The sequence below is a fragment of the Aplysia californica genome, unplaced genomic scaffold, assembly GCF_000002075.1.
Source record: "Aplysia californica isolate F4 #8 unplaced genomic scaffold, AplCal3.0 scaffold00184, whole genome shotgun sequence".
Taxonomy (NCBI): domain Eukaryota; kingdom Metazoa; phylum Mollusca; class Gastropoda; order Aplysiida; family Aplysiidae; genus Aplysia; species Aplysia californica.
The window spans coordinates 406,330-431,355 of record NW_004797454.1 but is presented as its reverse complement, the minus strand read 5'-3'; the positions used below and the strand labels follow the sequence as shown (position 1 = coordinate 431,355).

At 39.7% G+C, this 25,026-nt stretch overlaps 2 protein-coding genes across 6 annotated transcripts in view; one reads left to right on the top strand and one right to left on the bottom strand.

Annotated features, from left to right (window-relative positions):
- The window catches only part of LOC101853853 (regulator of telomere elongation helicase 1), a 42,727-nt gene extending 25,391 nt beyond the window's left edge, over positions 1-17,336 (bottom strand). For 2 of the 3 annotated variants that reach the window (XM_035969798.1, XM_035969800.1), the window contains exons 1-14: positions 16,837-17,336; positions 13,210-13,338; positions 11,886-12,117; positions 11,377-11,461; positions 10,503-10,584; positions 9,119-9,179; positions 8,657-8,741; positions 7,015-7,099; positions 5,835-5,900; positions 4,894-5,041; positions 3,520-3,558; positions 3,016-3,094; positions 2,018-2,118; positions 1,276-1,337 (exon numbers count right to left, since the gene is read on the bottom strand). In XM_035969798.1, the coding sequence (XP_035825691.1) occupies positions 1,276-1,337; positions 2,018-2,118; positions 3,016-3,094; positions 3,520-3,558; positions 4,894-5,041; positions 5,835-5,900; positions 7,015-7,099; positions 8,657-8,741; positions 9,119-9,179; positions 10,503-10,584; positions 11,377-11,461; positions 11,886-12,117; positions 13,210-13,311 (1,227 nt within the window). In that variant the 5' untranslated portion in view covers positions 13,312-13,338; positions 16,837-17,336. Of the gene's footprint in view, positions 1-1,275; positions 1,338-2,017; positions 2,119-3,015; positions 3,095-3,519; positions 3,559-4,893; positions 5,042-5,834; positions 5,901-7,014; positions 7,100-8,656; positions 8,742-9,118; positions 9,180-10,502; positions 10,585-11,376; positions 11,462-11,885; positions 12,118-13,209; positions 13,339-16,242; positions 16,323-16,836 lie in introns of those variants that run through there. The other variant, XM_035969799.1, reaches the window with a different exon arrangement.
- Positions 17,337-20,474: 3,138 nt separating this feature from the next.
- The window catches only part of LOC101848886 (stathmin), a 36,941-nt gene continuing 32,389 nt past the window's right edge, over positions 20,475-25,026 (top strand). Inside the window, exon 1 of one of the 3 annotated variants that reach the window (XM_005098476.3) lies at positions 20,475-20,638. The gene's annotated coding sequence lies outside the window, so the exon portion shown is untranslated. The remainder of the gene's footprint in view (positions 20,639-25,026) is intronic. The other 2 variants (XM_005098468.3, XM_005098475.3) reach the window with 2 other exon arrangements.

Genomic DNA, 25,026 nt, shown 5'->3' with positions numbered 1-25,026 from the left:
CACCAATCTTCTTCAAATTTTGTGAGGACATGAAACAAACTAAGATCTAAATTCATACAACATGGATTTTCAATTAAAGCAATTTCAAAGATTTTAAGGCTTCTTCACTTTAGTGTACGCACAGTAATGACAATTGAAGTGGGTAGGGCAGTTCAAAAAATTTTTTTCTTAAAAAGTATTTTACAAAACAAATGTTACTATTGTATGACTGTGCAAAACATCATAATAGACCTGTGTACAAAGTTTCATCCAATTCGGTTCACAAAAAATAATACGAACTTCAGTGGAAAAAATTTGCAAAATGAGAAAATCACAAAAAACGACCAAAAGTTTTATTCACTCAGTTTCTTATTATTTTGTTCCCACGCTTTCTAGCAAAGTGTCGATTCCGGAAACGCAAAAAATGGAAAATGAGCTAAACAGCGATACCAAACACCTCAGGGAAGGATGCAATGTGTTTTTTTAATTATGACGTTACTTGGTTCAGTTTATGAGTTGTTTTTCAACAAAACACAAGAGGAAAGACCTATACCTACACACTTCAAGGGCAATTTATGTCAGGAAGAGAACTTTCTTTAGTATAACTGATTATATGATGATGTGAAGAAATGGTTGAACAATCGAAATTCATCAAAATTGAATAATCGATGAAAATTCGATTTTTGACCCGATGTCCCACCCGCATCTGTCTCTCTCTTTCTCTCTCTCTCCCATCCTCTCTCGCTATCTCTGTCTATCTATCTCTATCTATTGAAAAATTGCAAGATCTGACTTCATAAGACCTGCCTCTGAATCATCCCAAGACCTGAATAATTTAAATGCAGACGACCATTTTGAATTGTTATAGAAACTAGAAGTTAAAGAAAAAACCCTGACCAGTACGACAAAATATGAAAAGTGAGAAGAGGGGGAAAAAAGGTAATCGACATTCATTTAAAATCTATGGTAATCAACACATGGTTACCCTCATAAATGACATCAGCAAATGACAAAGAGGAAAAACTTTTGGCTTTTTACAATAAAGAATCAATTTCGTGTCTTTACTCGAGAATTTCTCGTGATACAATTATACAACAATTTGTCCCTGTGACAGGGCTGTGACGTATCGGTGAGTTCTCCCACACAAACAACCCCTGCACTTGAAAAATGAAACAGAACCCCACCCTGAAACAATGAATTCTACAACGAGACACTACAGAAATAGGTCAAAGCTCTAGAGCTACAGAACCAAAAACATTGAGTTATACAACACATCGTCTTTTTACAAATTCTGACCTTCAGGCAATCCGCCACTTTTGAGAGACCAGCACCTTTAGTATTCAAGATGGAACTTCCGTCTGTAATGAAAACACAAAAAATACTTCCATTGTCACATGAGCTCTTTTCACTGTAAGCCAAAAGTCTGATGAGTTGTGAAATTCACTGACATTGCCATTAGAAAGTCATTGATATTTTTACATATCTACAAGTAGGCCTACATATAATAATGCAAGCCTCACAACACAGAAGACAATGTCCACTTTTGTTGAAAACAACCCTGCTCCCATCTGCTCCGTACTTTTATAGGTTTTAGTAATCTTTAGGCCAGCGTTCAACATAGTGGGAATATATAAATATCTGGACATCAAAATTCTGGTCACTTTACAACCAGCAGCAAGCTCTGCCCATTGGTATTCACTTTTACATCAGTGTAAACTGGACCATGTTAAAATGTCACAGTCTAAGGTTCTTTCATAGTTAAAAGCTATTCACATAAAACATAAGAAATCAATAATTTGCCAAGAAACATTGCAATAATTAGAACATAAGCACTGCAACATGGTAATAGGAAATTGTGTAACTTGCTGACATCCCCCTACAATACTGTAATCAAACAAGAATTTACCTCAAAGCTTAGAGAGTTCAAGAACAACAAGTATGAAATACAACAGCCTGCAAAAACTCATCTATGCAGTGTTTTTAACACCAAACTCCCATGTTTGCATTCATTAATCTGGCACAAAATCATTCAACTGACCATCATTCCCTAGAAAATTTGTCATCTTGTCCAGCACATCCAGAAGAACATTTTTTGTTGACCAGTTGATGTTCACTTGTGACAGAAGTTCAAAAATGAACCTGCATAGAAAACGAAGACAAAAGAACAGTATCAGCAAGCTGTTCAAATGTTCTAAGCCTAGAAAGAAATATTTTTCAAAAAAGAGAAAAAAAATGTTGAACTTTATAAAATTGTACCTACACTTCGAAACCGGCAGTACTAACAGGCAGGTAAAGGCATTCTATATTATAATATGTTGACATAACTCAGCTTGTGAAGAAAATCTTTAATGAGACATGCAGCAAAGCACATTTTGAGCTCATTTTTCGACATCAATTAAAATTAAAAATAAGTAGAGAAGTAGCATTGTGAGCATCAAATTTCAACTTTCTAGCATGCTTCTTTCAGTCAGGGTAAAAGACTGAACTTATTCCATGACCATGGGTAAAAGTTGGTCACAACCATTTTGCTTGAAAACTTTCAAACTCATAGTCATAGCATGATATCAAGGGGCTTTGCCTGAAAAAATAATAGAATCACCCTCGTACTGTCAATTTATGCTTGAACTCAAGCAGCTGAGTCAGACCTATTTGAGACAATTGTCAGGTAAACGACAGAAACCCATGCTTCACGAGATCGACGCTAGTCCAGTCAAGGGCAGCTGTCGCCGGCTACCGGCTGGCTTTCTCTTGCCGCAATTAAACTCTTACCTATGTGAATGACTCTCATATTATGCTTGCAAGTCATTGTCACTATTGTTCGAAATTCGAAGTAAGAATGCACGATCATATGACCTTATGCAGTTGTGAACACTGAAAAACACTTACCAAAATAAGAGTTCATATATTAAAAACAATTCATTTGAAACATCAAATAAGATTAATTTCCTTTTCCTCAACAATCAAATGAAAGAGGTGCAACGTTTTTTAAATCTCAATAGCTTTCCCTCAGTATAATGATACCACATTTTCACTTACGTGCCATTCAAAGTTTTGCCCTTGTCAGCTGACGGGATGTCAATCTCTTCCAGTTTTTCCTCTATCTCAAGTAAAGTTTCTTCAAAGAAATAGAAAAATATTTTGTACCAGCAATATACAAACTAAAGGAAGAACAAAGTAACAAAGTGATAAGATAAGAGTCCCCACAATTCCCACAATGCAGTACTTTATTCTGTTGGCTTCAGAAAGATGAAAATCAAGACGTCTCGATACACAAGAAAAAAGAGTAGAAGCAAAGGCTTTACTACCTGAAGACACAATACGAAGCAACAGAGTACAAAATATCAATCTTTTTCTCGCACATATGTCAATCAGCATTACCTGGCATACATGGGCAATTAGCCACAAGATCATCACATCTTTTCCCAGTACAACTGCACATACTTTAGACAAAGTCAACGACATTCTGGAATTGAATAGACATAATTTCCAACCAGCACAGCAAAAAACTGACAAAAATATCACACAAACACAAAAACCTACTTTTCAAGCGGACAACATCCTCCAAGTTGAACTCAGGAACTGCAAATGAAAAAATATCAGAGAAATTACCCATCTGCACAAAAATATCTTGACAAACTGTACACCAAATGTATATCTATCACAGATAACAAAGCCCTGCTTTTTCCAAGAAACATGCCATTGAATTTCAAAGGGGTCTGAAAACTGTTGTAGCAAGTGACCGTTATGAGCAGGTTTTAAGGCCAATGTGTCGTGAAAATGACTGACCGGGGCCACGTTGGGACACGTACCACTATGGACAGATTTAAAATGTAGGAAAAATGCAAAGGTGTCAGAGACCCACACCGGCAAGTTCGACTGTACTGAGTTACCTACTTGGAAACACACACAACTTGATTAATTTTTTAAAATTTCTTTAGCTTTGTCACGCATATAAACTAACTCCATTGATTATTCATTGAGAGGCAGAACACTTGACGCCACCTCCTCCCTTAGTGTCACTGGAGGATAAGGTGTGTACATGAGACGGCTGATCAGGCCAATCTTCACCCATAAATGGTCGTTTTTAAGGACAAGCGGGCTAACCCAGATTTCGGGGGTTTCTAGAAAACTTTACTAACACCAAAGTGGGCAATGCCCTACCTATAGGAGAAGTTTGGTTTCAAGGGTGTGTTTATTTGTTTGGTAATAGAGAAAACTCTCCTTGTCTTTCAAAGAAACTGAACAAGAGGCAAAACTTTACCTTTGATTTTCTCAAAACAGCATTTTTCGGGATAGCCCCCTTGTGCTTAAAAGTGATCAAATCTCTGTTGTAATGGGGGCAGGGGATGTGTAGGGCTGGACCAGGCTGAAAGGCGAGGCTCTCTCTTCTGTCTTTTCTCCGCCCACACCTCTGTTCTTAGTACCTGAAGTGTCTGTCTTTAAATTCAGCAACTCCAGATTTTAGTAAGGAGAACCAGACAAGGCAGTCTGTCTTGAGCATCTTCTTCCCAGGTGGTATTAGGAAAAGTCACATTGCTTTAGGGATGCCTCCAGGGTACCTTTAGAGTGTTTTTCTGTCCACCGAGTGAGCATTTGCCTGAAATCAGCTCACCAGAGACTCATTTTTTTGGGAGGCGAAAGCCGTCCATGCGATGTACATAGCCAGCCCACCATATCAGGGAACACCCTAGAATGGCATGGATGCTCTCCATCTTAGTCTGCTGGAGCACCTCAGTGTCGGAGACGGCTCAAATGACAGAAGTTTACTTATGGAATAAAGGACAATTCAAAAACCTACCAAAAGTAGGCAGTGAAATGGTGAAAAGACATGAAACAGGTTTCTTGCTAATCAAAATATAATTTGTGTTTAAAGTAAAATAAAGAACATTGACGTACATCATTTGTCACACTTACTAACAGCTGAGTCTTCCGACTCAGGGAGCATCGACTCTACAGAGCACATTTCAGCCACTTTCTCTGCCAGTTTTGTTGTTTCTTCTATAGCTGTGGCTAAGTCCATAGAACTCAAGTCAAACGATGCAGATTCTTCACAGATCTTTTCCTACAAAGAACCAAATCGAAGAAACTATATTTAACTATATTCCTTTACCTGCATGCATGTAATAATTAAAATTTTAAAAACAGCAGAGTAGTTGCCACATGCAAGTAACACACATGATCCTTAAACTGTGACCAAAACGACAACTTTTGCACATTCTCACCTTCAACCAGATTCTTCTTTGAAATGTCTTTAAAAGTTGTACTTTCCGTTCTCATCCAAGGACTGAATGAACAGTTCATAGCCCCTCAAGAGTTGTCATATTATAAGACAGTCTTCTTTGACCAACAACATAAACAAAGCACTGAACTAAAGGAAATTATAGCGTTAGAACTTTGCATTTGAAGTTTTTTTTAAAGTATATAATTTTAATATTGATGATATCAGCAGTAGAATATGATTAGTCTTCTTCCTGCACTTTGCCATGACAAGTGTTTTAAATTTTGACCAACTTAACAATTCCAATTCCAAATATTTTGCACGAATATTTGCTATTAATTGCTTCAGCCATCTAGAGCAACACCTACCTGAACCAGGTCAAAAAGAGATGACCATTCACTTTACATTTATCAAGGTGACAAATTTACAACAAAGGGCACTCATGAATAAATTGATGTACGTATAAACAAAGAAATTTGTTTACCCAGAAGCCCACGCCAATGCAAATACTTACCTTTAGAAACTATAAATTTCCACCTAAAGGGAAACATCTCAGTTTATAAGGTGGGCCTTCACTAGTATTTCAGATGAAACAATGACAACATGATCACAGACAGCAGTGAGACTTCAGCCTTACCAGATTGTGGGCTTCATCAAAGATGATGACACTACCTTGCAGCTCCACTCCATGGGCTTTCCTCGACTAAAAGAAAAAAGACAAAATATACGATAGTACAGTTGCAACTGTCGACCTTCATGGAAATCTGTCCAAGAAGGAAACTCCCTGCTTTCCCCTTGACAAATTTCTCTATAATTACCTCTATAAAAACGGAAACCTGCTCAACCCCGAAACCAGAAGAAAAACTCCTTCCCTTCAGAGCGTTTCAACTGTCAAAGATGAAAAATGCTTCGCTTGCTCAGCCTCGATTTGAAACAAAACTACCAAGCTTGGTTCCATCGGCTCTAACCTTTACACCATGCCACAAGGCAAGGAAGAGGGGAAGGGGGGATTAAATTTCCCTGTCCAAAATGGGAAATGTCTATGACGCAATTTTGTTCTGGCTCCATTGGGATCGTTTTGGACAAGTTTGACTGTACATATACATTACATAAATGTAACAAGATAAACCAGTCAACAATATTCACCACCAGTCCAAGCGAGAACCCTTCAAACCAGGCATAGCCTCCTAAACCTGCTGCGCATTTCACGGCGGGAGTTGCAGCACAAATGGTGTTAATAAATAAGTACTATGCACACTTCATTATATTTCCATCTCCTGGCCTTCTGTCCAACACATCGCCCAAGATGGAATCTCCCGGAGAAAAGTAAGAGAGGAAGGCTGAGATCTGCCTAGAAACAGGATCTGGACGCAGATCTCAGGCACATGGGGTACAGGAGGTTGGAGGTAGAAAAGATTACCCAGCACAGAGACAGTTGGAGAGCCCTTCTTGACAGCGCACATCCAATATCATGGTGAAAGAGGCAGATGATGATGATGATGATCATGATGGCCTCCTGTCACCCACAAAAATTCAACAAATAATATGATCACTTGAACAAGCAGTTTCAGAGTTACTTTACTGATACCAGCACGTCTAGATACATACTCTTTTCAATGTGTGTGTGTGCCTAGAGAAAGGTACCAAAAGTCGAATTTTAACCATTTTGAGTTAAGGGTTGTTCTTAATTGGACATTCAATGCTGAACACGCTGTTTTTTTAATTTTTGAGATATCTCAAGAAGTCTTTCAGATATTGCACATTACTTTTCTTTAGGCACACACAAATTTTTTTAATATATATATCCACATACATACCTTAGCATCCAATAAATAGTTGTATGGCATGAAAACAATATCAGAGTCCGACTTTAACTCACGAGCCATGTAATAGGGACAGGTTCTGAAAAAATCATACAAATATTTTTTACCATTCAAATCAATATTTAGTGGCTGGCACAGTAGATCATAATGGAACTGGGTCTGAAAAGAATCATGCTGTTCCCATTTATTAAATATGAAACATTGGAGGTAAAGCCATATGTGCATAGCTGCCAACTTTTCTGTTTTCAAAACAGACTCTACCAACATGTTGTGTAAAGATGGCAGGCACTGGCCAAGTAAGCCCCACTCCAAACCCTCCACACACATTTTCTGCGTTCAATAAATTCATACTATTCAAGTCAGATCAGAAACAATGATGTGACCAATTAGTAAAGATCTCCAACTCACTATTATTGGCAAACCTGGTCTGAAAGTTCACAATTTTTCTTCAGCAGCCGCAAGACCGTTATGAACCATATTAGAAATCAGAGTACTGTCGAACCTGTGTAAGACGGCCACCCACTGTCAAGGAGAAAAGTGGCCGTATAAGACAGGTGGCCGTCTTAGGCAGGACTGATCAAGATGAAGAAAACAAACCATTCCTTTCTGAGAAACCAAACCCTTCCTTTCTGAGGTCCCAACCAAAGGTAGTTGCATTGTTGTTTGTTGTTATTTTTGTTGCTGTTGTTTTCGCTGGGGGGTTTTTCTTTTGTTGCTGCTTTTGTGAACGGGTGACAGTAAAACGAAATGTGTCAGACAAGGGGGACTAAGTGCCATGGTAAAACAAACACACGGGTCGCCACGACACGGAGAAGAGCGACGCTTCTGTCACAAGCTCATTCAGACGTCCATTGTTACTTTGTTACAGACTGGGTAAACATGCAGTGACCACTCATCTCACTTACGATTTGTGTACGTGTTCTGGGCGGGGCTAATGGGTTATGAGGGATCACACGCTTCCCTCCCCAGCAGCTGAAAATTAATTTTGGTTACCTATTGTTCAACAGTGGGAGGGGCCTACTGAACATGATCAGTTGGAGGGACTACCTAACAACGACAGGTTTTTAGATTATGACGGCTCGCCCACAACGCCAGGGGCCAATGCTTGATTTATGACAAAGCATTATGGAGTCACAAAGGTGGCCGTCTAAGACAGGTGTTATTGCTTTGTGTGATAGGGGTTGTGTGTTGAAATATGGTGGCCGCAGCCACGTTGGACAGGTGCCCGTTTTACACAGTTAAATTATATAGAAAAAACGCAAGGATGGAAATGGAAAGTGTCCGTTTGTACAGGTGGTCGTCTTATAGAGGTGGCCGTCAGGGCAGGTTCGACTGTATATGTATTTTCCCACACAAAAACGGACTTCCAGACCCAGACCCTCAAAAACGTGTTAAATATATGTGAGTGTGTTCTATAATATAAGAGTAAGTAATAAATCGAGTATCTCACTTTACATACAAACAGGTGATAAGATATGGCCTAAAAACATAACTTTTTCAGGAAAGGTTGCATACTGTAAACAAAATTCAATCTAAAATCTTCTCCTCCGCAAGTATCATCTGGTGTCCAAAGCATACTTGAACAAAGTGCAAAGCTCACTGCAATACACCACCAACAAGACAATTACTCCCTTACTTGCTTTTGTGTCCCACTTTAACAATGTCCTCAATGTCCACAACTGACCCCATCATCTTTCTCAGGTCACTTTTCTTCTTGAATTCTGTAAGTACAGTAAACCAGCACTATCAGCTCTTCATTACTTTTCAGTTTTGGGGGGAGTTTTTATCAAATGTACAAAACAAGTAAAACGAATTTGGATATTTCTACAAATGTAGAAACAGTAAACACTTTATACAAGCTTGGTGTGAATAGAATGCATAAAATGATTGATAGAATACAAGAATAAAAGAAAACAAATATTCTCAAGTTTGCAAGAACTTGTGTTCATAGATCACTCAGCAGACTGAATGGTCACCACCTTTGATCATTGCTCTAAAAAGCTGTCTACTGCAAGCTTTGAGTCAAACGGACCTCTGTCTTTTTAGTTTTACAAAAATGATGGTCTGTCTATTGTGGAGCAGGAAAAAAACCTGTTACCATCAATATTGTTGTAATAATGGCACTGTCTTGAGGCAACCTTCAGGCGGCACATTTGGACCTGTTGAAAGAACAGATTATATCAGATCAGTATCACAGATTTTGAATTTCTCTATTGCAACTTCAAGATCATCATAAAGCTGGCAATTCCACTGCCAGCAATTTAATCCTTTTCCTGTCAAGTAGATTCTTCAGGCATGGTTTCACCTGCTTAAGTAAATTTTGGAATTTTCAAACTAAAATTTGTACACTGTGATATAACAGTGAAAAGTGACACTTATAGATTATATATGGAAAATCCTCTCCATCTACAACTGATCAGTTTTTCTGAATCCTTTTCACTATTTGCCAACATTGACAACACTCAATGGTAGTGGTGGGCAAAATCCGGATAACCGGATAATTCTCAGTAAAACATTATCCGAATTCAGATTCTTAAACTCTCTTTCATGACCAGTTTGACGAAGTGGGTGCCCCCATTTGTTGAAATGGTTCTTACCCATTCGCTGAAGCGGTTCGTAACACATTTAATCGCCGAAGAAGTGCACTAATATATTATCCGGATATTGCTAAAGCGACTCAATGCCCAGCTTTACTCAATGGCATGCTCTCTTTTCCCACAACCCGGTGCTCTCACAGGTCTAGATCCATCTTCCATACAGCATGTCTTTGTGAGGTACAGTCAAACCACGCCTTCATGGAAACATGTCCAAGTCAGAGACCTGTCTTAAAGGAATCTTCCCACTCCCCCATTGAAAAATTCTTCTTTAAACATTATCTGTCTAACAGGGTAACCTGCTCAACAAGGAAACAGAAAGAGAAATTCCCTCCTAATGGAGGGTTCTGACTTGTCAAAGACAGAAAATGTTTTGTCTGCTCAGTTTTGATTTGAAACAAAACTCTCAAATGTGGTTCCAACAGCTCCAACCTTTACACAAGCAGCCAGTCGTCGAGGAAGGGATGGGGGGTTGAGGGAGAACTGGAGGTAGCTGTTACCCCATCCATGTGAGCCCTGAACAGTGCAGTTGGCCAGGATTGTGTGGATGCCTTCCCACACAGAATAAATGTTATTGTGAAGACGCCGCATCTATTTCCCCATAAGAACAATGCACAGAGAGAAAAATCTTCCACAAACTAGGTTTGTCAATGTCTGTCCAGTTTGTAACAAACTGCACCTTTAGTGACCAATCAGGTGTACTATGAATATTTTTCAAACACTGCATCATTGAAGGCATTTTTGTACAATTCAATGCAAACATTCCTGAGTATCATAAATTTTATATGTAGACAAATCAAATGTTTCTTTTATTACATATATCCTGCTGCTCTACAAACAACAAACATTCATTTTCTCAAGCCCTCTCTAAGTTAGAATGAGCCATACCTTCCCAGCATTGCTTGTGGCTTTCTGAACTTGTGGATGAATACACAACTGCTCTCTTGATCCAATCACAGAAGTCTTTACACTGAAATACAAAACAAAATAAATGGCTCAGGCCCAAGTTGACTTCAACACCTAATCACATCAACAGAATAACATAAATAAATACCAATGCAATCTTATACAAAATGAATCAATACTTCATTTAAATAACTATTTCTAAAAAACATTCCATACATACTACATTATGTAGTACATAGCAGTCACTGAACAATTTGACCTTTAAACATGAATGCTTATTCTCACTCAATACAAGTCGCCTACTTTTGTTTATGCAATAAACAGTATAGTAAAGTCTGTGAAAATGCTGTGGTAGGTAGAAATTGTTCTCTTCCAACAAATTATACCATAAGCATTCCATCTTTCTACATCTCATGTCCTGCAATGATGTAGCAAGAAACTATTTAAGCCAATGCAGGCCAAAAAGAACAATAAAGTAATCATTGTTCTGCATTCTGTTGCATCATCTTATGTTCTTTTAGATGTTACAAATATCCTTTCACCACTTTGTTTTGACACTACAGTGACTTCCACCCTTCATTTCGCCATGATCTTCTGCCCTCTTTTAACACGCTCTAAAGTTGATTTAAATCGAGTTCATGGAACAACTATTCCAGTTTCGCTAATACTTCCACAGTCTTGAAACTTTGGCAACAAAAGCCTGGGTCTTTCGATACATCTTTCGCAAAAGAAAATTTGGCAGTGGTCACTTTTCAAAGTGTGTTAAATAAATGCAAGAATTTCTTTATCATTCACATTACAAGTAAAACTATTCTTCTCGGTAGACATCATCAAATGACACCCCTCCCAAACTCACTGATTATATGTTGTCTTTTTCAATTCCTGGACTGCCTGAGAAAGTTGAGAATGGGTTCTCGAAGCATAAATGATTCTCGGAACAACTGGGAAAGCAAAGCACAAGTACAAAAATAAATATTGTCAACATTACAGATATCTGGAAAGCACAAATCAAGGTGTTAAGAAGAAACCAATACATTGTCAAGGTCTGAAACTGCATTTTTCATTGCATAACTTTAAAATATTAAGGATTAACTGGAAAACCCTCTCATTTTGATCTGAACCAATTTCATAGTAAGTTTTTGTCCCTTCAAAAATGTCTAAAAAATGATGATCTGTGATTATAAGTAAAATTGACTAGTTGCCAATCAGGCTTTGAACATTCTATCAGGCCAATTTTAAACTACATAAAGAATACAAAATTCATTTCTAAAGTGTCATAATTATAATATGACCTTTCCAAGAAACATTAAATGAATATAAAGCATGCAACTATGAGAAAATGAAACACATTTCACAACAACATACAGAACTCATCAGAGCCCCATGATGAACCAGCTGCTGTCTGAAGGCTTCCATTCAACTTATCCAAGACTGCATCCCCAGCACCAAGTGTTGACGAAGAGAGAGCAGCGGCAATACCCGCCTGTTTGTTCAACTCAACCTGAGCTTTCCGACTTTCTTGCCAGGCCAGAGAGGCACATAAAAGAGACAAAGTTTTCCCAGTACCAGTAGGACTTTCAAGGGCTCCATTTTGACTCTAGAAATAAAAGATGTTATTCAATGTGTAGATCTACAATTGAATCATTAAGATAGCTGCTATAACATACTCTAACAAAGAATTATGATACTTGCACTAGCTGATTATTCACAGAAAGTTGTAAAAAGCAAATTTTCAAGAGTACATGTATTACAATTGAAAACAAAGAATTAAGCAATACAACCTGATTTACTTCCAAAGTCGACAGTCATTACAGCTAATTGCAATATAATATATATGCTTTTAATTACAGAGCTTCTGACAGTACTTGAGCTCTCCGGGGCAGTGCCACTAACTGAAGTGTCTTTAGGCCATTCCCAAAGGAAGGACATTTCTCGTTCAAGCATAGTAGAATTGTAAATGGGCTGACTCATGTCACGCTCATAACTGTGCCTGATCTACAACAACAGAGAACTGCTGCTTTTTCTTTCCTGATCCTTACTATTGTCATTTTCCTCTACTTCATTTGTATGTTTGTTACTCTCTTGTGACCTGCTATTTTGGGGTGCCTTGATAGTCGAAGCAGACCTTGTGCTGTTGAAGCTAGAGAGGTGAGCAGTCTAAGTCTGATTCCCTGTAAAGACTTCTCTGTTGACACCCACCCCTTGGCGGTCATATGACCTTATGCAGTTGCAAGCGCCGTAAAACCCTCTATTATAAAAAAAAAAATAATGGGTATGATACACACACTTCCAAAGAGGAAGTCATGCAGAATTGCTAGACAGCCACAGAAAAGTAAAGATTTACTGCAAGGAAATAGTAGAAGCTTTAAAGCTTTAAATGCACACTATAAATCTCTAAATCAGCAAAGATAACTGAGATATAAAATAGGACTTGGTTCGATATTAAATATGATGATATTGACTATGAAATTCAGGCACATTATTATCAATTAACCAGTCAAACTGATTCCATGTCGAAACATGAACTGTTTTGAACACACAATAGAAAATATATGTAATCATTTGTACAAGTATGAGACCCTTCATGTCCTATCTTTTCCTAGACTACAATTAGAAGAAAATGTAGAGGAGAATGAACAAAGTGAAAAAGTAAAACACCTGTCCCTACCCTTCAAAAGACGTAACCAACCTTTTGAAGGCAAGTGACAACTTTTGTCATGTAGTCCACTTGGCATTCATAAGGCTCGAAAGGAAAGTTCACTGGAACCCCACAGACATCGTGAGTAGGCATGCCACACCGTTTCTCAAACGGGAGAAGCTGAAAAAAAAAAAAAAATATTCATAATCTGTAACCCCCATGTTCCACAACATTAAATTCTTAGCAGCATTAAAGATCCTGATCTAGAATGCTATCATGAACAAAGAAAATTACTTTGAGATAACTTGTGTGATACTGTTACAAGGGTTGCATAAATGTAATACCACACAAAACACAAAAACGACTAATGGCAATGGGAATCTAAGAGGAACCCAGAGATTAACATAAAAAGAAATTCACAAGCAGCATTAATTCTTTTTTTTGGGGGGGGGGGGGAGTAAGTGTTTTACAGCGCTCGCAAGTTATTTGAGCGCAAAGGACACAATAAACATTTTCTGTTGGTAGAAAATTTTCAGTTTTGCGCGGGAGGCGGCCGAAGCTTTATAATTGATATAGACAACCAAGGGATCTTTAACGTACGCAACTTGCACACGGGACCTCCGAAATTTTTCGCCCTCGTCCGAGAAGGCTAGGTGTAGATCTTTCCTACCAGAAGACAGGGTTGGGTTGATTTAAATCAAGTTGATTTAAATCAGTAGATTTTTTTTATTTAAATCAACTTGATTTTTTAAATAAAAATCAGTGATTTAAATCACTTTTTTTTAAATGTAATTTTATTCAGTTTTTACACATTTCAACATTCAGAATTCCTTTCCTTGGTTTCATAAAACAGATATAAGGTTTAGTAGACTAATATAATCATGATGCTTAAAAGTCTGCTTTCCCCCCTTTCACTGTAAAATAATACAGTATTCAATTTACTTTTTTTTTCATAATTGAAATCAGAGCTGGGTTGATTTAAATCAGTTGATTTTTTTTATTTTAATCAACTTGATTTTAAAAATAGAACTGTGATTTAAATCACTTTTAAAAAATGTATTCTGTTTTTACATCTACTTTAAACATTCAGAATTCCTTTCCTTGGTGTTATAAAACAGATATAAGGTTTAGTAGACTAAAATAATCATGCTTAAAAGTCTGCTTCCCCCCTGTCACTGTAAGTAGTAAAATAATACAGTATTCAATTTACTTTTTTTTCATAACTGAAATTAGCATTTTCTTTTTCTTTTTAGACAAACACAAGCGCGCGCGCACACACACACACTGTAATAAAATGCAAGTTTATCTATGCATAATTACCCCCCCCCCCCCTTCCTTTTAGACTGACATTTTCTTTATTTTTTGTTTGCAGCCATAACTCACTGATATAGCAGATTAAGGCTTTCTAAAATTGCAGTTGCTTAAATTAATCATTAGTTAAAATAAAGACAATGCATTTTGCACTAAAAGAACTTACTTTTAGCCTCCAAAAATCCCAAACTGTGTCGACATTTTTATTTAAATTCAAAAAATCCAAAAAATCCGATTTAAATTTAAAAAATCTGAATTAAATTTTAAAAATCAATTTTTTTTTTTTAATTTAAAAAATCAAAAAAATCACCAACCCTGCCAGAAGACAGGGGTGTGGCTGAAAGACAGCAGTAAGAAGGAGTCAAGGAGTAGCAGTAGAAAAGCTGCAGAAAGAGTCAGAAGCCCAGAGGAGAGGGCAAAGGAGGTGAGGGGGTGGGGGCAGAAAGTAAAGTGGAGACGAAAGCAGACGACAGAATATTGCTAGAGAACAGGAAAGGAGAGGTAAAAAGACTCTACCCATACCCAGATTCGAACCCGGGACCTTTGAATGAGAGGCGAATACCTTAACCTCTAGGCCACGAGAGCCCCCCCGCAGCAATTTAATTCTTTCCCAACAGGCATGATGAGTGTAGATAGGCCTAGCATTAAAGTGGTCTCGGGCTAAAAGCCAGTTTCGGGCATGGGAAGTCGGCAGAGATACAGACTACATGTTACTGTCACTATGTAATGTCACTCAATGTGACAAACTAGATATCCACCCCCTCCCCTCAGCCACATGTGAGATAGAGCAATGAAACATACATGCGGATAACTTTAGAATGACAAATGTACGCCACTGGCCGATATTTATGGTAACAACCATCTTGTTTGATGTCCCTTCACTTCCCAACTCGAAGTCAGGTACCCATTAGTGAGCGAAAAAAAATTTTTTGGCCGAACCGAGGCTCGAGCTTGGACTTTCTGCTTTGGAGACAAGCGCACTAACCACTCCGCCACCATGCCACTGTAGGCTACAGGCTTTAAAAATACTGCAATTGTGCTTTGCGGTTGTGTTGCCACCGTGAACGACAACAAAGTGGGAATCCCTCACTCAATGATGTCAAACAAAAAGGTTGTTACTATAAATATTGGCCAATGGCGTACATCTGTCGTTCTAAAGTTATCCGCATGTATGAAACATCTTGGTAGGCATGTAAAGATACATTTTTTTCATATCAACGCGTTGTTGCATAATTGAGAGTTCATCGTTTTCCCTTACACTGGCGAGCTCGGTGATCTTATACTTTAGCACCTTAAATTCTTCAATTGATTTATTCCCTTAACTGGGAGGACTTTCGCAACAAGCGACCAATTTAAATCTAGAATTTAGATTACTCAATGGCTTCTAAAATCATGATGGAAGACCGAAAACCACTGTTATGCCATCAGTTCATGTCATGACAAAATTACGGTAGTTTGCGCATTTTTAGTATTTTTAGGTCCAGTTCAAAGTTTTGAAGGTCTGAGTCGGGGATTAGTAGACTTTAGGAATTTAACGTGCTAAAGTAAAAGATCACCGCGAGCTCTGAGCCAGTGTTCAGTGTAAGGGAAAACGACGAATGGTCGATCGGTCAAGGATTATGGAACACTTAAAGTAGGCCAAAATATTCAATATAGATCTAGATCTAAATCTAGATCTAGAAATCTAGATCTAGAATCTAGATCTAAATCTAGATCTAGATCTAGACGTCACTGACTAAAACCGGCAGTAGACGCTCCATCACTCCATCTAACCTTCTTAATGAAGCTTGAGGGCTTGAGCGCCGTGAACTAGAGCTGGGCGAAGGATTGATTCCGGAACCGATTCCCACGATTAATGCTATGTAAGAAAAATTCAGACTCCTTTTTATGTAAACCAATGGAGGTTACCAGTTACATTGATCATTAAAATCTTCTTCCATTTTTTTAAAAAATTATTTTTTTAAAGTTGATGCTTCGTTGTGTTCCGAAAGCAATGTTATCATAAACCCTGAAGATGTTCCGAGCCAACCAGGTAACCACCGGAAGAAATCACATCATTTGAAAGAAAGTAATTGGGTTCTGAGTCGATTCCTACGATTTCTAGCTTTCAATAACCGGGAACCTAACCGCCCAGCACTACCGTGGCCGTAGCCTCAACAGTCAACTGTTGTCAACAGCGCCTGAAAACTGCAGTCAGTGGCGCCGTGAATGTAGCCTGCCAACTACATTCACGTAGATCTAGCCACTGCGATAATCAAAAGACAAAATAGGCCTAGATCTAGATCTAGATCTAGATCTAGATCTAGATATAGAATCTAGATCTATAGGCCTCTATACAGTAGAGAACAAACTAAAAAATACACTCACAACGCACGCAGATTGTTGATCTCTTAGTTTAGTTTTAGTCCAGCAGGCCTATTCTATCCGATAAGATTAAATACCGATGAAAAGAACGGACGTGAAAAGAATGCTGACAAATCAGACTGTGTCAACAAGCCATCTGCCACCCATTCAATGCAAGGAAAACGAATGGGATTTTTCAAAGATGAGAGGAGGCCTTGATCTATAGATTAAAGTCAATCTGATCTCTCTGTCGTCAGCAAATTTAGCAAAACAAGAATCCCGCCATGGACAAAAACAGCAGAAAATGAAAGGAAGGTTAAAGGTGAAAGTTCAGTTTGAAAGGGTACTTCCGGGAAGTGTATCATTACCGCACGCAAAATAATATAGTAATTTATTTGAATAGAATGCATCAATAAATAATGAGTTTGGTCCCTTGAACATGCAGTGTTAACCAGATGGAGAATATAAATAAACAAATTTATAGCGGTGGGCCAAGACAAGCCTTTAGGTTTCTGTTTCAAATTAATTGTCGACAAAATCTTGGCTTGGCTACTGTCGACCAATCAATGATGTTTGGCATAAATGATGCGCGCGCAATTTTTCAATCAATAAAGGTCCCGGGTTGTCTGGTTGGCCGTTTCGGACAAATCTCGGCCAAGGCTAGTAATTTTCTACTTTCTACTCTGCAGAGCACCTATGACATGTATTGAAAATGTGCATTGCATATAGACATGTAGAACTACGATGGTTTACATGTTTAGTTCAAGGCTTAAGTTTTTGGGGAATGTGTTTGTAATGGTTCGGTTTGATATTGTAGAGTTGCTTCTTTTTCTTTTCATAGCTTTGTTCCTTTAGTTTTGACTGATCCATTATAATTCTTATTTGAGCACCAGTCTTTCTGTGACTTTGACTTATGTTTTGATCTCTATTTTTAGTTATGGTTGGTTTGTTGTTAATTTGTTGCGTTTTCGTTTTGTTTGTTTGTTGGTTGGTTGCTTTTATTTCATTTTATTTTTTGTGTTTTTTGTGGGGGGGGGGGGGGTCAATTTGTATATTTCTTCAAAAAGCGGGAGTAATATAGTCTATGTTTATTTTATTTTTTTAATTATTTATTTGGTGTATATTCTTAGCCCCTAACAGAAGATCAACTGGGGTTTAGGGGTTGTTGTTGTTTTTTTGGGGGGGGGGGTTGTTTTGTTTTTTTGGGGGGAGGCCTTAGTGTTTTACGGCGCTCGCAACTGCATAAGGTCATATGAGCACACTCACTTACTTACTACCCATTACGCCATCTGGCTTTTAGGGAAGCAACAATGGATCTCCAGTTCTGTCTGTTTTGGCCCATCTTGGTCAGCGTTCCCCACGAATGATTCCAGGACTTCATTTCAGACTCTACTGTGCGTCTCCAGGTCACTTTGGGTCTGCCCCTTTTGTGACGTCCTTCGGGTGTCCAGTGGAGGGCAGTCTTCACAATATAGTCTGGTTCTCTTCTCAGAACATGTCCAATCCATCTCCACCTTCTCCTTTTTATTATGGTTGTCTTGTCCTCTTGCCTACACTTACATAACAGATCTGCGTTGAAAATCTTGTCGGGCCAGAAGATTCTGAGGATTTGGCGCAAGCTGGTTATATGAAAGGAAGATAGCTTGGCACGGTCATGATCAGTCATCCTCCAGCATTCAGCTCCATATAGGAGTGTGGTTAGTACACAGCTGAGCACACGGGACACATTAAATATTTTTCGGTTGGTAGGAAATTTTGAATTTTGCCCGGGTGGTGGCCGAAGCTTACTCTTATATTATCGATTTTAGATCATCAGTGGATCTTTAACGTGCGCAACCTGCACACGATACCTCCGAGATTTTTCGCCCTTGTCCGAGAAGGTTAGGTGTAGGTCTTTCCTTCCAGAAGATCAGGGGTGTGGCTGAAAGACAGCAGGTAAGAAGGAGTCAAGGAATAGCAGTAGCAAGGCCGCAGAAAGAGTAAAGAGCCGAGAAGAAGTGGTAAAGGAGGTGAGGGGGTGAGGGCAGAAAGTGGAGACGAAAGCAGACGACAGAATATTGCTAGAGAGCAGGGAAAAAGGAGAATGGAGATAATTTTAGAGAAGAAATTTTAATGTTTCGGTCGCTACCCGGATTCGAACCCGGGACCTTTGAATGAGAGGTTAACTCCTTAACCTCTGGGCCACCAGAGCCCCCCATCAACTGTTTGGTGATCGTTTGAGAAGAAGAACATGAAAAAATAAAAAGAACCACCCTCAGCATTTGCAAGGTTTGTAAGCGACAGAACGACGTGGCTTGCTTTTATTTTCTCTGTCTTTCTTATTGTCTCAATCAAGTGACCGTGGACACCACTGTATAGATAGCATATTATTTTGGTATTTAATTTGTATAGCGCAAATTCCCGCTCATCAGCAAGCTCTGTGCGCTTTACAATCTACAGAATTACCCCCAGCAGACCTAAACATTCTGAAGCAATCTCAACTTCCTGGGAAGCACACAGTGAAGTTAGTCATCTTCAGCAATATAATATGCAGATTTTAGAAAATTATGGACAATTTTTTACTTTCTCTCTCCCTCTCTCTCTTCCTCCTCCCCCCCCCCTCTCTCTCTCTTTCTCTCTCTCTCTCTCTTTCTCTCTCTCTCCATCTCTCTCTCTCTCTTGCATAAACAAACACAAACTTTCTCCCCCCCCTCTCTCTCTCTCTTCTCTCTCTCTCTCTCTCTCTCTCTCTCTCTCTCTCTCTCTCTCTCTCTCTCTCTCTCTCTCTCTCTCTCTCTCTCCTTCCCCATCCCCCATTATTCATTACTAGAGCTGATGCAGCTGCCTGTTCTTGTCATCTTGCCGTGGTCTACACACCTCACAAAAGCATGCTTTCAGGGGTGTACAGTGAAATCATCTGTAGCTTACTCCTAATTCCTAACTGCGCATGGCAATGCACATTTTGGTAGGCCTACGGATATGCTCAACACCGTGGCCTTGGGATAGCTGTACAAAATGTTGTCTTCCAAATTCGTACAGTTGGAGGACAGCATAACTGCTATACCTAAAGTCCACCCGATTCTTCTCCCTCAGGGAAAAAAACAACTTGTCACCATAGGCCTACTTCATTTTCACTTATAACAGTTGGTGGTGTGGACCGATCTCCTGTGATAATGTGAACATACATAGACCTATATAATATATTATAGGCCAAACAATAAACATGGTCTATTATCTTAGACGGAGACGGATTGCTTGTCGCAAATACTCGTAGTTCTAGTAACTGCGTCTACTTGGTGCTTCGTATCTTATTGGGAGTGGGGTGGAGTAGAATACGAAAAATAATATTTTTAGGCCTTCACTGAAATTTTTTTAAATGATACACACGTAGCGAAAGTTTACTGACGACTCAAAAAGGCAAAACAAACTTATCCTCTCCCTTTTATAGTTAGGTAACTGCCATTTATATGGCTTTAAATAATGTGACTGAATCATTTGAGTTTCATAAATGGCAAAATATGAAATGTGCACATTCATTTCTATGATAATAATAATAGGCTAATGTGTAATGTTACACGTGCACAATGAAAAACAAAGCCGCACTTAAAATGTTGGGCTGGTTTTTGATCCAAGGTTCTTTTCAATTTTGGCTTCTCATTTCTAATTAACCTGGCAGCCCTAACTGAAAGGCCTGACTGACCGACTGAGTGAAAGCGGGTCTCGTTTCTGTGTGTATCGACGCGCGCCAGTGAACTCATCATTTTCAGCGAACTGCTTCTGTTTTATCTTCCTTGAGTGAGTGCATCAACTCCGACAGCAAAGAACAAAAGGTGCACACAGGCTACAGGTTCGTATGCAAATATATGTTACGTTTTTGTTTACTTTGAATCCTCAATGGGGCCGTCTCCAAATAACGGACAGACCTCTAGTCTACACTGTCTGCTATGCTTTACGGTACTTTACCCGGGTAGGCATTAAAACCGCCAGGGGCCAGGGAACGACGTTTTTTTTGGGTTTTTTTTGGCCGGCTCTAGATCTAGATTCTATTTCTCCGAATGCTCGGGAAAATAAACTTGAACTCTATTTCTCCGAACGGTTTACCATCTCGAAATTTGTTGGGTTATTTGCGAATGAAGTGGTCAGTGTGTGTTTGTCAAGTTTGTGTGTTTGTTGTGTGTGTGTGTCTGGTGTGAACAGGGGGGGGGGGGACGCTAGGGATTTTTTTTTTTTTTGTTGTTTACATAAGAATTTTAGTTTTCGAAGTGTGTACAGACCCGGTAACCAGGAACATCAAAGTCGCGCAGTAGATCTAGATTTAGAGTCTAGATCTAATAGTGGACCCGGTACAGGAAATCTGGTGCTTTTTCGGTAGTTCCCACCCCCCTTATATTTTGAGCCTGACCTACATCGAGATCTATACGTTTGATGCGAGCTAAGATATCAAACCTAACAACTGCAAAACATCAAATTATGGTAAAATTCAGGGGGGCATGCACCCCTGAAACCCCCCACCACATTTTTATTAGGACAGGGGGGCAAGCCCCCCTAAAACCCCCCACTCTTGAGGCCAAAACCAGCGAATAACAATTGCGGGGTGGGAACTACCGAAAAAGCGCTGGAAATCTTTTGTGATTTCGGAAAGTTTCAGCGCCCAGACCAGGTAGATCTAGATCTAGTGTGTGCGTGTTAGTTAGTGTTGGTGTGTGTGTGTGTAAGAGAGAGAGAGAGAGAACAGGGGGGCGAGCTAGCAAAATGTATACGAAGTGACTATTTTTCAGAACGAAGTGTATACAGACCCGGGAACAGTCACGAAGTACAGACCCGGTAGGGGAACTCTTTTGTGATTTCGGAAAGTTTCAGCGCCCAGACCCGGTAGTGTCTGTGTGTGAGAGAGAGAGAGAGGGGGGGGGGGGGGTGCTAGCAAAATGTATGACATGCCCCAGTTGGCAGGAGGGAACGAAAGAAAGACAGAGTGAAAAATAGGTGGGGAGAAAGAAAGACAGAGACAAACAAAGAAAAAGAGACGGCGGGCGATACACAGGAGAGAGAGAGAGAGGGGGTGACTGCTCGATTGAAATTATGACATTGTTCTTTTCTTCAAATTGTGATTCCTCCAACTCCAATACAGAGGAAAAACGATTGTTCATCGAAAAGATATCGGCAATCGTCATTTAGATCTAGATCTAGGCTAGCCTCTAAACTAAATCAATGATTTATGTCTCTGTCTGTCTAGATCTAGATCTAGGCCATAGATCTAGAAGAACCTAGGTCTACCCTGAGCCAAGAGGGCGCTGAAACTTTCCGAAATCACAAAAGAGTTCCCCTACCGGGTGTGTACTTTGTGATTTTGTTCCCGGTTACCGGGTCTGTATACACTCCCTTCTCCGAACGGTTTCCGTTCTCTAGATTTTTTGGTTATAAATTTGCAAGATGCAAATATATGATAAGTTTTTGTTTACTTTGAATGGGGCTCTGTCTCCTATAACGGACAGGCCTCTATTCTCTGATGCTTTACCCGGGTGGGCCTAACCGCCAGGGGCCAGGGAACGACAGTTTTTTAAAAGTTTTTTTTGGCCGGCTGTTTCTCCGAATACTCGGGAAAATAAACTTGAACTCTTTCTCCGAACGGTTTACCTTCTCGAGATTTGTTGGTTATTTGCAAATGAAGTGGTTCACATGCGTGTGTTTGTGTTTGTCTGTGTGCGTTTGTGTGTGTGTGTGTAAGGTGTGAAAGGGGGGGGGGGTGTATAGGGACTTTTTATTTTGTTTTTTTATTTACATTAAGGATTTTAGTTTTCGAAGTGTATACAGACCCGGTAACTGGGAACATCAGAGTCGCGAAGTAGTATAGTAGACCCGGTAGGGGAAATCTTTTGTGATTTCGGAATGTTTCAGCGTAGAGAGAGAGAGAGAACAGGAGGGCGAGCTAGCAAAATGTGTATACGAAGTGATTATTTCTCCGAACGTTTGGGAAAATAAACTTGAACTCTATATTTCTCCTAATGGTTTCCGTTCTCGAGTTTTTTTGTTTATTTGCAAGATTTAGACGTCATCTTTCATTCTGCCATTCTGCGAAGACTCGGAAGAAGCATTTTTTTTGCATCGAATTCAATTTCTAGAGCTTGAAATTTTTAAATGTCTGAATATTCAGTATACTTCAGTTCTGGTTGGGGCAATGTTCCCGGACTAGATCTATACTTCATTTGAAAATGCCTTAAAAAAGTACTGCGAGAAAACAAGACTGATCGACCTTGGCAGTAACTGTAACCTATTTTGCATTCCAGCAAAAACTAAAATCCTTCATGTAAACAAAAAAAATCCCTCCACACCCTGTTCACATCTTACACACACACGCGCGCGCGCGCGCGCGCTCACACACACACACACACACTCACTCACAAACTCACTCACACACACGCACACACACACTGGCCACTCCGCAACAGATCTCGAGAACGGAAACCATTCGGAGAAATAGAGTTCAAGTTTATTTTCCCGAGCGTTAGGAGAAATAAAGCCGGCCAAATGTCACATACCCCAGTTCACAGGAGGGAACGAGAGAAAGATAGAGTGGAAAATAGATCTAGATCTAGGTGGGGAGAAAGAAAGGCAGAGACAAAGAGAAAGAGAAGGCGAGAGATACACACAGAGGGGAGAGAGAGAGGCAGGCAGAAAAAGAGGGGAGAGAGAACAGAAATAGAGAGGGTGACTTCTCGATTGAAATTATGACATTGTGATTGTTCTTTTCTTCAAATTGTGATTCCTCCTACTCCAAAACGGAGGAAAAACGATCGTTCATCGAAAAGACAATCTTCATTTAGATCTAGGCCACGAAACTAGATCAATGATTTATGTCTGTCTGTCTAGATCTAGACCAAGGCCATAGATAGATAGAAGAAGACCGTAGGTCTACCCTGAGCCAAGAGGGCGCTGAAACTTTCGGAAATCATAAAAGATTTCTCCTACCGGGTCTGTATACTTCATGATTTTGTTCCCGGTTACCGGGTCTGTATACACTTCCTTTAGTTTTTGCTTTAGGGGTGACTAAATTAATTATAGGTTATTGCCAAGGTCCAGTGGCGGTGGGTGGATGAAAATTTGGATGGGGCTACGGTTGCTACCACGTCTTTACCACAAAATAGCAGCAATTTTAAAAGCCCTAAACAATACTAACTTGTCTATACTCAGTAGGGCTGATCCTGCTCACCAAATTTGAGAGTGGCGATTCGCGATTCAGTCGGCTTCAAAGAATCACGAGTACGTGAGCGCTCGTGGAACTGTGGCGGAACACTGACTAAAACGGAACAGTGTCATATCCACGGAACAGTGTCATATCAACACCACTTGGCGAGCGCGAGTCCCACTCTTGTTGTCCCGCCATCCTCTCCGCGCCACAACCTTTGTTGCGCTGCTCTATCTACTGACCTCAATTAGTGACCCCCATAAATTCACCCCCCACCCCCCCACCAACCCCATGATTCGCAAAAACGATGGCTCCGCAAAATTCCTTCTATCTATTGGTTGGACCCCGTTCATTTTGTTTTAATAGGGGGGTTGGACTATACCATCTTTTATAAAATAAGGGGAGCCATACTAAGTGTTCCGTTCCGTTCTTGCGCTCGTGACTCGACTCAGCAGTAGGTTAAACAAGTCACAAGGTGGTGACAGCGACAGGGGAGTGAATCGAGAATCGTTTGGCGTTCCGCTGAAGTGAATCGCATTCCGCAGGCGAGAGTGGCGATTCAGTTCCGTTCTTGCGCTCCCGACCCAGCAGTAATACTCAGGGTGAGCCACAGTATTTGAGAACCATTCAAACGAAAAGAGTCACCTTTGTCTTCCATCTCCTTGTTCTTAGTTAGATTCTTCTGGTTGAAAAGAATGCCTTAAAAGTGGTTTGACGTGATTTATACTGTTTAATCTCAGCGGGATAAACACAAACACACACAGCACTTCTAACATATTCCATATATATGAATGAGCTTGATTAGTTGGCCTTGTAGTACTAGTAGTAGCGGAATGTAGAACGCACCTAACAAAGGTCCAATGAGCGCATAGGTATCTGTGTCACTGGTGGAAAGTGTGTCGTAAACTTTCACCCCATTGTCAGGGCTAGGAGAGCATATGAGCCCTCAGAAAAGTGTTCTTTTTTCTAGTCTTCTACTGTTTTACAAAAAAAGTTGCATTACGGAAGGGCCGTGGGAATGGGCTAATCCTGTCCTGAGCCCTAAAGACACT